At 44.5% G+C, this 12331-nt stretch overlaps 1 protein-coding gene across 5 annotated transcripts; it reads left to right on the top strand.

Annotated features, from left to right (window-relative positions):
- The first annotated feature begins 1586 nt into the window (after positions 1-1586).
- Positions 1587-10953, top strand: sts (steroid sulfatase (microsomal), isozyme S). Of its 5 annotated transcripts, none has more exons than XM_035535068.2 (10): positions 1743-1842; positions 2108-2259; positions 3361-3482; positions 4254-4376; positions 4870-5284; positions 5958-6094; positions 6949-7086; positions 7411-7570; positions 7826-7947; positions 8575-10917. In XM_035535068.2, the coding sequence occupies exons 2-10, from the start codon at positions 2114-2116 to the stop codon at positions 8967-8969; spliced, it is 1758 nt and encodes a 585-aa protein (XP_035390961.1). In that variant the 5' UTR covers positions 1743-1842; positions 2108-2113; the 3' UTR covers positions 8970-10917. The 5 variants fall into 5 exon arrangements, with proteins under 5 accessions (XP_035390962.1, XP_035390961.1, XP_081556854.1 ...); XM_081700728.1 differs by lacking the exon at positions 1743-1842 and adding an exon at positions 1893-2017 and having other exon boundaries at positions 8575-10923; XM_035535069.2 differs by lacking the exon at positions 3361-3482 and having other exon boundaries at positions 1587-1842; positions 2108-2174; positions 8575-10948.
- The last annotated feature ends 1378 nt before the right edge of the window (positions 10954-12331 follow it).

The raw sequence follows: 12331 nt of genomic DNA, 5'->3' as shown, positions 1-12331 counted from the left end.
TTGTGATCAATGCGACACAGTCGTGTGTGTGGAGGCTAATATCCGTCAGCAGCGCCCCTAAGGGACTCCCTGCCAAGCCAAACGCAAAATCCATAAACGGATCGCTCGCCAGTAATGTCACCAGTTTAATATTTCCATTATGTTCCACCATCTTGTTTACCTGCGGTGAGTAACGTGCTTCATAAGGTGATGTGTAAACGGCGAATAGATTTTCCTCTGAGGCTGTTTGGGCTGAACTTGTCATACAGCGTGGAGGTTTAGCTGGGTCAGCGCCAGCGAGAGTCTCAGTGCGATTTGCCACGTGTGTACATGTTTGACAGCAAGTTGGCCAATGGGAATGTTATAAGCGCATAATTAATCAACGAATTATGTCATTAAATGGGAGCTTCAGATGGCAGCTTGGCAGGCGCTTATAACTGCGGCTGTGGTCCCACCATATTTGCATACAAACAAGTTCTTTGATGACTTACTGGCTTACTCCGAATGGGTAGGGCAAGAGAAATAGGTGCTTTGTAGCGACAGCGGGGGGTGGGTGCGGTGAGATGGGGGCCGATGAAGATCGGTACATTAAGTCAGCGCTCAATACTGTAACTGCATCCCTTCACCTTGCCAGTCGTTAATGCGAGTGACTGGACGCAACCCAATCAGTGCAAGCAGGGGAGCGCTGCATGGTGCAGAGTGGCAGAACAGCATTTGTGTGTGTCTGTGTGTAGTCGCTAAATGATCTCAGTGAGAGTGTCGTGCTCTGTGGCGCTGAAGGTGCTTATCGCGGTGGAAAGGGAGAGGAGAGGAGTAATTAAGATTGATTCTAAAGAGACAGATTTTAAGAGGGCGAGGGATTCTTACGCCGCTCCCTGAACTAGGTCAGGGACGTGTAGTGACTTCATGCTGCTTCTGGCCACTTACGATGCCGGACATCAGAGACCTCCATGGGGCTCTAAATACACATTTAGTGGTTAGAACCACATCTTTGTGGGTACAAACCTACATCGGTGTAGTCACTGTGCCCACGTATACGTCTGAAGGAGGCCAGCTTTCATACTACGCCAATTAGCTTACATCGCCCAGGATACTAGACAGATTCACATTGAATGTAGGTCTAATACTAAAAATAGGCCAGTTTGATCGCAATATAAATAATCGATGTTGACAATACGTGATCTGGTCCTTAGAAAAGTAGTATACTGTAGGGTGGGAGGCGGCATATCAAATTCTTAAAAGGAAAGTGATCTCCTTTCGTTAGCGCCAGTGTTGTATTTGTTTTTAGCAACAGGTGGCGCTGTTTGCTCGTAGACTATCTTAACTCTCAGCTTTACCCAATTTTATGGAAAATGTACGAATTTTGAAATAAGACCTTAGTAAATGCACTACAGAATAGCCTATAGAGAAAATAAGGAGCACGTTTACCGGAAAAAGCAGAGGAATTTACAAAATAAATATGTGAGAGGCATATCTGATGAGACATATACACAGATAAGTGTTTTGTTTTCCAACAGCTAACGATCACATTAGGGGCGGACTAAAAACAGAGCTGTTTTCCAACAGAAATCTGAGACAGCTGGCTATTTTGTTTCATTTATCTTTGGTCGCCTTCGTGTTGCCTGGTATTGCTGAACCTCAGAAAATGAAACAAGATTTAGTCCGTGGCGCTTGTAATACAAAAATAAATATTTTGAGATCTCGGACAGCACGCTGAGTACAGCCCGATCAAAGTTTCAAACGCCGTGCACGTGATAGTGCTGCGCGTTCAACTTCCTTGTTCAAGCTTCCTGGGATCCGAGCCCAGCTGTCACGGTCCCTAACTGGAGCAGGCAAAGTTTAACGAAAAGACCTGTGAAACTGGTGAGCTGGAACTGAAGGCGATTAGCCTGTTTGCCTATTTTAGGGAGGCGCATGTGGACACGAATGCAGTCTTATTCACACGCCTATAAAAGACATAACACTTTTCAGACCGTGACATTTACCGACTGATTTTATGTTATCTGACAATCAGAAAGTGTCACGTTGGGCTTTGACGGTACAGTTCTCCAGTAAATGCCCTAAAGAGAACATTGCCAAAGAAGAGTGTTTTAATGATGACGGTATCTTCTCTTTCGGCTTCATGCAGCCTGGAATGGAAATCCCACGGATCCTGATCTCGCTCGTCTTGCTGCCCGCCTCGTCTTTGTCTCTGGGTGCGTCAAAGCCTAGTTTCGTTCTGATGATGGTGGATGATCTGGGAATTGGAGACCTCGGCTGCTATGGGAACACGACTCTAAAGTAGGCTATGTGTTGTCACTGCTGGCTTTCATTTCAGACCTTGATTGAAGCGTTTCTCAGACATGGCAAACCTAGCTACACAGAGCAGCATCCGTACCTAAAGCTATCAGCCTAAAAAGACAACAGGCGTCATATGGACACGAAATATTAATAGAGAGCCAGTGTGTGGTTTAATCAAGTACTTTAAGAGAGTGATGGGCCATGGTAGTTCAGTGGTTAAGGTACTTGTAATTGGAAGGTTGAAAGTTCAAGTTGCCCCTGTGGGCCCCTGAACAACGCGCTTAACCCTCAGTTGCTCAGTCGTAATTCAAAATTTTTGGGGGATAAAAGTGTCAGCTAAATGCTGTAAATGTGAGGGTCCAGTGTACTGTGAAGAAGGTTCCCTTGCTACCACCCTGTCTTGTCTTCTTTAAAGACTGCAGTATAAGTTTTTATCAGCAGTAAAAGGGACAATGAACATTGTGTGAAACTGGTGAGGGGATGGAGGTCTCCCAATAGCAGCCGTTGAAGATTAGCCAAAAAAGTGTATGGTCAACCTTTCAAATTATGCCCTGATATTAAAGCATGGTCATTATTTCTTGTATTAAATTAAGAGATACAAGAGAGAGCTAGAAAAAAGGGGGGGGGGGGGGGCACAGAGAGAGAGAGAGAGAGAGAGAGACAGAGACAGAGAGACAGACAGACTGAGTGAGTGGGTGAGGGGAGGAGAGAAAGAGAAGAGTTAATGGACACAAGCCTTCCAATAAAGGTCAATGAAGCATACATTTGTTGTTGCATATGAATTAGGAGATTATGATTATACACAACAGAATGTTCCATGTGCATTAGATAAATGTGATATTATGTAGTAATTTATGATGAATAACATTTTATATGGTAAGGTACTTATGACTGAATGAGGCATGTGAGTCTATATTGAGATATCTAGCTGTTGGGTTTTCTTTCTCATGATCAGAATTTGCCTAAAGAAATAGAAATTCTTAAGGGCCTCTGCTTAATCACAAAGCACCTCGTGTTTAATACAGACGAAGAGATAACAAGTCCTTTGAGACACCCGACTGCTGCTCTTGTGCGGATAACATTTCATGGTTGTTGTGACAGGACGCCCAACATTGACAGGCTGGCCCAGGACGGGGTAAAGCTGACCCAGCACCTAGCCGCCTCTCCCCTCTGCACCCCCAGCAGGGCTGCTTTCCTTACGGGCAGATACCCCATACGATCAGGTCAGGCCTGGAGCTCCTGTACATGCAGGGAACCAGGCAAAGAATGTCATTAAAGACGTGGAGTTTCGTCCCTCACATACATCTGCAGTGTAGTGTTGGGGCAGGATTTATTTCTTAGTGCAGAAGCTTCAGAGAGCTTGACAGTACTAAAGATGTCAGAAAGTAGGAGTTGTCTCTCCACCATGGTAGTTTACTTATTAGAAGAAAGACAGACTGAAGAGAGAGCACTATATGGTAAAAAGACTTTCTTCAGCAAGTTCAAACTAAAATCTGTATATGAAGGGCTGTGAGTGTAAGACATGACAAACTCAAATATTGGATGATTAATTCATTTTACATAGCCATGCCACAGGTAAATTAAACATCCCAATTATTATTAACGTATGCTATTATTAACATATGGGAACAAAAATTGTATCATTAAATTTAATTTTCTAACCTTTCTGAAATATGAAGTGCCATTTTTTGAACTTGAACTGGTGCAGGTATGAAAAAGCTTATGGCTGTAAATTAAATTGGTTGTAATTACCATCTGAAATTCCAATATTGAACTAATAACAATACATTACAAATTGTGCTTATCTGCAAATATTAATTGGCTGCAGATATATTGTGCACCTCTACTTTTATTGCCTGCCGTGAATGTCAATCCAATTGCTGAAGGTCTTGATTGGGCCTTTAACATATCTATTCACTTCTCTGTTAAAATGTCGAAATGTTAAAAGCGTGTGCATGCGCGCATGTGTGTGTGCGTGTGTGACCTTGGTGCAGGAATGGCCAGCTATGGCCATGTCGGTGTGTTTATCATCTCCGCAGCATCTGGAGGTCTGCCCCGAGAGGAGATCACATTCGCCAGGATCCTTAAAGATCAGGGCTACAAGACTGCTCTGATTGGTATGTGCCCATATGTCACACATCACAGAAGACATACAAACACTCTCATTTGCAAAAGACAATTAACACTCAATATTCATTTGGTATGGAACATTAAAAGTCAGTGTTTTTCACTTTGGCTTAAGGGTAGACGCTCAAGTGCAGTAAATTTTAATGTTCCTGATTGGCTTAAAGGCAAATACCTTTAATAACAGAAAAGAATAACCATTGCATTATGGTAGTCGTCACTAAATGTTGTTGTTATTTTCTCATGTTAATTACGGTCCTGGGGGTAGGGCGTGGCACGGAAGAGCTGGTTTCCTGTGCCAGTGATGAGACTGCAGTGAGCGGGGCTGTGGGGTGTTGTTTGTGTCGTTATTAAAAGCCAGAAACTAGCCAGAATAAAGCAAGTGAAATCATACCGATATCGATATATGCATTCATCCAGACAGCGTTTTTTCTTTTCTTTTTTTACACTTTATCCTCTACTTGACTTACTTTGCTTTCACTGCAGGCAAATGGCACCAGGGCCTGAGTTGTGAACACCGCGGCGACCACTGCCACCACCCCAGAGTCCATGGCTTCGACCACTTCTACGGGATCCCCATGACCAACCTGCGGGACTGCCAGCCAGGCCACGGCTCCATCTTCTACGCAGCATTCGCCCACGTGCCGTACGGCAAGCTGCTCGCCACCCTTGGCGGGCTCGTCGCCCTGCACACGGCCGGGGCACGGGTCGCCGCCCGCAGGCTGGCCACGGGCCTGGCCGCGCTGCTCCTGGCTATGGCGGGGCTCCTCTGCGTGTTCATCCTCACGTTCGCCGACCTCAACTGCTTCCTGATGAGAGGGGAGGAGGTGGTGGAGCAGCCATATGTGGCTGAGAACCTGACCCAGAGGATGACCGGAGAGGCTGTGGAGTTCCTGGAGAGGTCTGTGAATGCTAAATCGGACTCAGCTGAAATGAGTCACAGCTGGGCGGGCTGAATCTCGAGACGTATGATGAATATTGATGGATTTATGTGACTTTAAATGCTTGTGTTGGTGAATCCCAATAGGCCTCTGAATAATTTAGGAGAAATTCTGTCAGCATCGAGGGGGACAGCAGTCTCATGAGAAATATTTTCTTGAAGTTGCAAACTACTTACTTTTAATATATTTTGGTTCATATAAGATTTCTAGTAAACACAGGAGTGGTTAATTTGTTTACCCTAAACAAGATGTAACCAACATACAAGTGAATTGATCATGAGGAATAATACAACTTAATAATGAACAAATAATGAAGAGAATAATAATGAAACAATAGACAATTATGAAGTGATAGAAATAAACATCATAGTTTGAAGGGGTGTGCGCGCGTGTGTGCGCGCGTGTGTGCGCGCGTGTGTGTGTGCTAAGAGGATCCTGCAGTCCAGACTGGCTTTATGACACCTAAGGAGAGGGGGAAGGGTCAGCTAGGCCATTTTATGGCTTTATTGCTCAGCATCACCCTGACCAGATCAAAGTTTCATCAGAAGGATAATTTGTAGTCTGCCTTCGCCACACATGCCTCGCCAACAGCAAGCCAGGTGTAAATGAAAGTTTTCCATCATCTCTCAACAGGAACTCGGATGTGCCGTTCCTGCTCTTCTTCTCCTTCCTCCAAGTCCACACAGGTCTGTTCGCCTCTCCACGCTTCCGAGGCAAGAGCCGCCACGGTCTCTACGGTGACGTCGTAACAGAGGTGGACTGGTGTGTAGGTACTGACCCCCTCCCGCACATGAAATGCTCGTGGAGCCTTGGAATGTTGAACAGTGCTAACGCCGTGTCCCCTTGTCCATCAGTGTAGTGGTAGCTCAGTGGTTAAGGTACTTGACTTGTAGTTGGAAGGATGCTGGTTCAAGCCCCACCACTGCCAAGTTGTTGATGTTGGGCCCCTCAATTGTTGCAGTGGTATTCACTCATAAATGTAACTTGCTTTGGAAGAAAGTGTCAGCTAAATGGAAAATAGTCGTTTGCCTGGTTGTGGTTTTAGCCAAAGACTGTAAAGTAGAACATGTTATGATGCTAGACTAGGACAGTCCAATCATAGTGTGTCCCCTTTGAAACTCGACAGAATGCATTACAAGAGCTGGAGTCTCTGAGCACTCTTGCTGTCAGTTGGTGAACGGGAGGAACTCTGTTCTTTGTTTGCTATGAAAGCGCTATCAGGAGAAGAGTGTTCATGATGGAGGTCGCCATGACAATGACAGTGGCATGTTTGCATTTAATAGAATGGATGTTTCTTGTACATGCTCTGGAGTCAAAGATTAAGGAGAGAATAATGTAGTCTGTCATTGCAATGTAATTTAAAGCAAGATAAAACAAGTAAACCCTTGTGAAAATGCAACAGTATCTTTTCTCTCATACACAAAGACCATGTTTAATATCTGATTCAATATGCAAATTTTTCATTCTTTTTGGTCCCGTGTCAGCCAGTGTGACTTTCCATGCTGAAACTGGCAGGAATTGACTTTGTTCAGCTCCACATGTGCAGGCTTGGTCTTCTGCTTTGTAAATTCTGTCTGTACTTTCTGAAATAGAATATTGTGTTAGAGAGTCTTGCTGTTCCCAGGTCAGATAATGAAGACTCTGGAGCGCCTTGAGCTAAAGGAGAAGACACTGGTTTACCTGACCTCAGATCAGGGTCCCCATTTAGAGGAGATTTCTGTGCATGGGGAAGTGCACCATGGCTACAGTGGCATCTACAGAGGTAGAGTATATTCATCAGTGGGTGGTGAGTAGTGGGTAGAACAGCCGTATACCAAGTTCATGGTTAGAAAACAGAGGGATTTCTGGTCAAGTACACTTATAAATAGATTTCTTTGGTGATAATAAACCCTTATTTTCGCAATCACTGAGCTGAAAAGAGGAAGAGAGGTGCTACACATTGTAATTAAGCATGTCATCTGAAATGCCAAGTATCCACTAAGTGCGAATTTTTCGAAATGAACACTTTAGAAAATATCAAAGTTTTCTGTGAAATGCCCTTTTCACAAATGCTTTTTTAAATAACTCCCACCCTCTTCTTGAGTAGCAGGAAAATCAACCAATTGGGAGGGAGGGATTCGGGTGCCAGGCATCTTTCATTGGCCTGGTAAACTACCAGCAGGAAAGGTTATTGACGAGCCCACCAGTAACATGGACCTCTTCCCCAGCGTGGTGAATTTAGCAGGAGCTAGCATACCCAGTGACAGGTGAGTCTTGGTCACCAAGCAACATAGCTGTCATCTGTCAGTCATGATGATGGCTTGAACAAATCTGGGACACTGTGTTATATCCAATTCCCTGCACTGGTTTAGCCATTTAATACTGGAAATTCGAATGAAGCAGTAGATTAAAAAAAGCAGCTACAAAAATGTCAAAAGTGAATATTTAGGATTTACCGCCACTTTTCCTTGGATTCTTTGAAAATATGAAGCAATGCCTGTGTGTGTGTGTGTGTGTTGCAGGAAGATAGATGGCCATGACCTCATGCCCTTACTGCAGGGTCGAGTGGTGCGCTCTGATCACGAGTTTATGTTCCATTACTGCAATGCCAATCTGAACGCTGTGAGGTGGCACCCTGCTAACAGTGAGTCTTACCGTGCATACACGCACACACACATGCTGTGATGCTGTGGTGTGTTGAAGAATAGCTTCCAGCTTCAGAATTTTTCTATATAATCCGCAAGGACAGAATCTTGCTGTATAATCCCCATGCACAGATCTTTTCTATATAATCTCCTACTGTTATAAATGCATCAGGCTGTACTTCTAATGAGCAGTGTTATTAGTTGGCTCTTAAACAGTGCACACAACCTGTCACGGTAAGTTCAAGGGGAACTGCACTGCATTGGCCCACATGCAGGCATTCCTGGTCATTGCCCTCTGTTCCATAACAGCACTGCCTGAACAGCAGTCATTGGGGTAGACTGTCTACTGTTTAATAACTGCAGCTCAGGACTGTACAGTACATACAGCATGGCTTTTCTGAATGTCATTATAAACTATAAAGTAAGATGGAAGCTTCAGTAAGGCGTTATCGCTGAAGTCCCTGGGTAACCTCTACAGAAAATGACTGAATACACATTACTTCATGGTACTGTCAAAAAGAGTATGGTATTTTCTTTATGGAGAATTCTGACCACTTGCAGTAGGCTTATAGTTGTGGTAAATAGGTTAGCTTTTCTCTGATTAGCTGTATTCTTGTTTGTCGCAGGTACCTCCTTGTGGAAGGCTCTTTTCTTCACCCCCAACTTTTACCCCGAGAACACCACGGGCTGTTTTCACATGCATATCTGCCATTGCATTGACCCCTTCATCACCCACCATGACCCTCCCCTGCTTTTTGACCTCTCCAAGGACCCATCCGAGAGCAAGCCGTTGAGCCCGGCCACTGAGCCAAACTTCCACTCCATTGTGGGGGTGATGGTGGATGCAGCTAAGGCCCATGAACAGGGTGTGGAGCCAGTACCTGAGCAGCTGACGCTCCAGCACCATCTGTGGAAGCCCTGGCTCCAGCCCTGCTGCTCCACTCTTGGGCAGCTGTGTAGGTGTAAGCGGGACCACCGGCAAGGGGTCGTAGAAGCTGAGGTGGAGGTGCACGTAGAGTAAAGGGGTGTCATCGTCCCAGTCTGTATGGACTGCTAGATTTGGTGCAAGTTCACTGTGGAGAGTGAATCTGGTTGGTTATGTGCACTTCAATAGAAGAAGCTGGTAAATCCAGTTATAAAAATGACCAATTACAAAACCCTGATTATAAAAACTTGAAATAATTAATAACGAACTTGTGTGTGAAGTTCTCTGCTGCAACATGTCCACGTGATACACTGTCATAGAGACATAAGTGTGAAAAGCAGCTCTAAATATCTCATATCCTAGTCCTGTCGGTGAAACTTCTAAACCCTGAAGGTGGACCCTGAGTTCTGAACCGGCTAACCTCAGTATTCATCAACACTCTCACATGCCCTCAAATCTCTGGCCCTGCCTTTACCGCTGAGCTGAGAAGTGGGCAGGACTCTTCCTGTGCAGACTGCCTCTCTTTAATGTTTGGCTGATTTATGACAGGCTTTCGTATATTTATCCCTGTTCCCCGCCCCCTTCTGTGACCTTTCTGAGGCATGTGCGAGCCCTGCGACCACTGAGCCTCCCTCAATCGTCTCTTCTTAACCGAGACCCTTAACGCACCAGAGCTGAGCTCGTTTGTGTCTGTACTTCTTTGTACATGGGCAAAAGCCCCCTAGAGTTTGTCCTTGGCGTCCATTTTGGCTCTGGCAGCTCTCATGTGTTTATGGAAGGATACACAGCCAGCAAAGTTCTCCTCTTTCCCAGAGCAGCGTGATAGGGGCCAGGCCTCACGTTAGCCGTAAAGAGAGACTTTAGTCACTCTGGCTGGCTCTCACACAGGATTAGAAAGCTCTTAGGTGTGGAGGGAGCACCTGATATGTTCCAGTTGAGGGTGTTTGGAGAACTCGAAACCACAGCATTTATAGATGGCATTGGTGTGAACCCCCGGCTTGGGTGTAAATGTTCTGTTTCTCCAGCGTGCATGCTTGTAGTGAATTCTTGTGAATGAGCAATAAGATGTTGGCAGGGTGGGCAGTACTTAGTGCAGACATGCGCTTAGCAAAGAGCCAATGGCACAGGGGATTTGTTAAAAGAGCAGAGTCACACAGATGTCACTCTCTCAATGACTCTCCCAGTCCACCAGAGCATTGCTTCTCATAACTATATTCCTATGTCTTTAACCTGTTTCCACGCCTTGAACTTTAGATGGAGCAACAAAAACAAACAAACAAACAAACAAAAAATGATGCCAAACAAACAAGAAACGTGCTTTCAGTTGACAGCTGAAGAGATTGATGCTGGTTTTGTTTTTATGCACAGCTGAATAACTACATTTTAAGATGTATTTTTCTCTAAATGGCTCAATTTGCCAGTCACCATGTTATTTAATTACACTTTTTTTTTTTTGTAAACAGGTCGCTTTATTAATTAACAATTAGCTGTTTGATTGTGGTCTTGTCGGTTTGATTGAGCCAATTTGTATTACCTGCAACCTGAAACCGATGTCAAAGTGATTAACCAGAGTACATTTGGCGGGGAGAAATGGCTGCTAAAATCACGCGCCCCAGTCCTTGTTCCTCAGTGTAAAATGTCTAATTTTTTCTTTGTTCATCGCTAGGAAGTCTATCGGCAAGGCCTTATAGCCTATTTGATATGATTGATTGCGCATGAAAAAAGTGTAAAGAGGATCTAATTTAAAAGTCAACTGTTGCCTTTATATTTGATTATGATAACAGTTACTCTGCGTCGTCGTTAATTACACCGCGCGTATTTTAGTTGACGGTCCCGTGTGTGCTGAGTTTGGAAGGGGTAAACGCCAGCTGTTTATCTGTTAGTAGCTCCGTGTTAACTCAGGCCGGCACCGATGTGAAATCGCCTTGTTATCGGCTATATCCTGCCAAGCGTAAACGCCTGCGCTGCAGAGATACAGTCCCCGCGCTCACTCACCTACACGCTGTTTACGGGCAAATATACGGACACTTTTCTTTTTAACCCCCCCCAATATATCGATAGCTGTATTATGCAAAGTCGAAGCCCACTTAATGGCATTTATCGCGGTTTCTCTGCGCGAAATACGATTAATTAGCCATATACGAATTAGGCATAAATTATGTTTTGAATATTAACAAGGACGATTAGAATAAATATTGTAATTCCCAAACAACCCCGAACGGGTGGTTAAGTAACAAATGGTGATGTTTTTGGCTTTATTCTATAGAAGGTTGTGATGTGTAACTTTCAACCTTATACTCCTCTGCTGTTCTGCGCCTCATTCGGCGTAGGAAACTGAATACACGCGTGGAGAAGATTCCTGAAAAAATAAGGCCACTGGAGTGTATCCGAATAGTTGAGATGCGTTTCCTTCAGTGAAAAAAAGTGGATACTAAAACTGTCAGACAGGGAATCTTTGGCTCCATGTGTATAGGATTAGATTATGAGTTTGCCAAACTAAATCATAAAAACAGTTGGAGACTTCGTTAAGAATGCAGAAACGAAAACACCCAAGTAATGAAGGATCTGTCGTGCGAGTGAAAATTCAATTCTGCAAGGGCAGCACCTCACGGGAAACTTAGTCGTGGAAACTATGCTTCCAAGTTATTTAATCGCCGCGTTTCTCTATGAGATAAGGTGTACAAAAAGATTGCAGAACCACCTCATCATCTGATGATAAATGCGACCAAATATGGCCCGTGCTTTGCAATTACCCACAGCACATGCTCAAAACGACGCCTGGCTTTACTTGACTTGACCGTGTCGTACGTTTAAAGACTAATGTTTATATCATGTCAGTGGTTCATAGAACGAATCCATCCGTCAACATTAGGTTAATAGCGCTCAGTAAAAAAATATGCCGCTCATGGATAATGAAGACTAATTGATGCGGTGTCAGCGCCATCGTGCTAGTCTGATCTTGGGATCCGGACAGGAACTTGTGCAGCCCAAACTGATGCATCGTTGATTGTAAATCTGGGCCTTTGCATGTCGAGTGTGCAGCAATGACGGCAGGCTACTCGCTATATTTTCAGAGAAAAGTACGTGTTAACACTACTAGATAAACACTGAAGACTCATTTTTTTTCGACGAGCACAATTGATGTTCACGGAATACAGCATTTTACAGCAGGCCGATTGAAACCGAATCGAAAGATTATTTTTGTCTCCTCGTCTGTCTTCCTCCGCTGCAGGAGCACGGATACACACACACAGCCCCGTTGCTAATCTTTCACCCTTCCCCCGGGGAATTCTGTTTTGACTTTCCATCCGCAACCGGCTGGAAACGTTCATAACACGGCGCACGGCTCTCACCGAATCAAGAAAGAGCAAAACGGTTGTTCTGAGAGGTTAGGCAACTGCCGAGAGTTCAAACGTCTCCTTTCGTGGTTGTAGTTCAAACGCCTGTTCTCCGAAGTC

Source organism: Electrophorus electricus, chromosome 18, assembly GCF_041902795.1.
Source record: "Electrophorus electricus isolate QZ-2024a chromosome 18, ASM4190279v1, whole genome shotgun sequence".
NCBI classification, from domain to species: domain Eukaryota; kingdom Metazoa; phylum Chordata; class Actinopteri; order Gymnotiformes; family Gymnotidae; genus Electrophorus; species Electrophorus electricus.
This window is presented reverse-complemented; position numbering and strand designations above follow the sequence as displayed.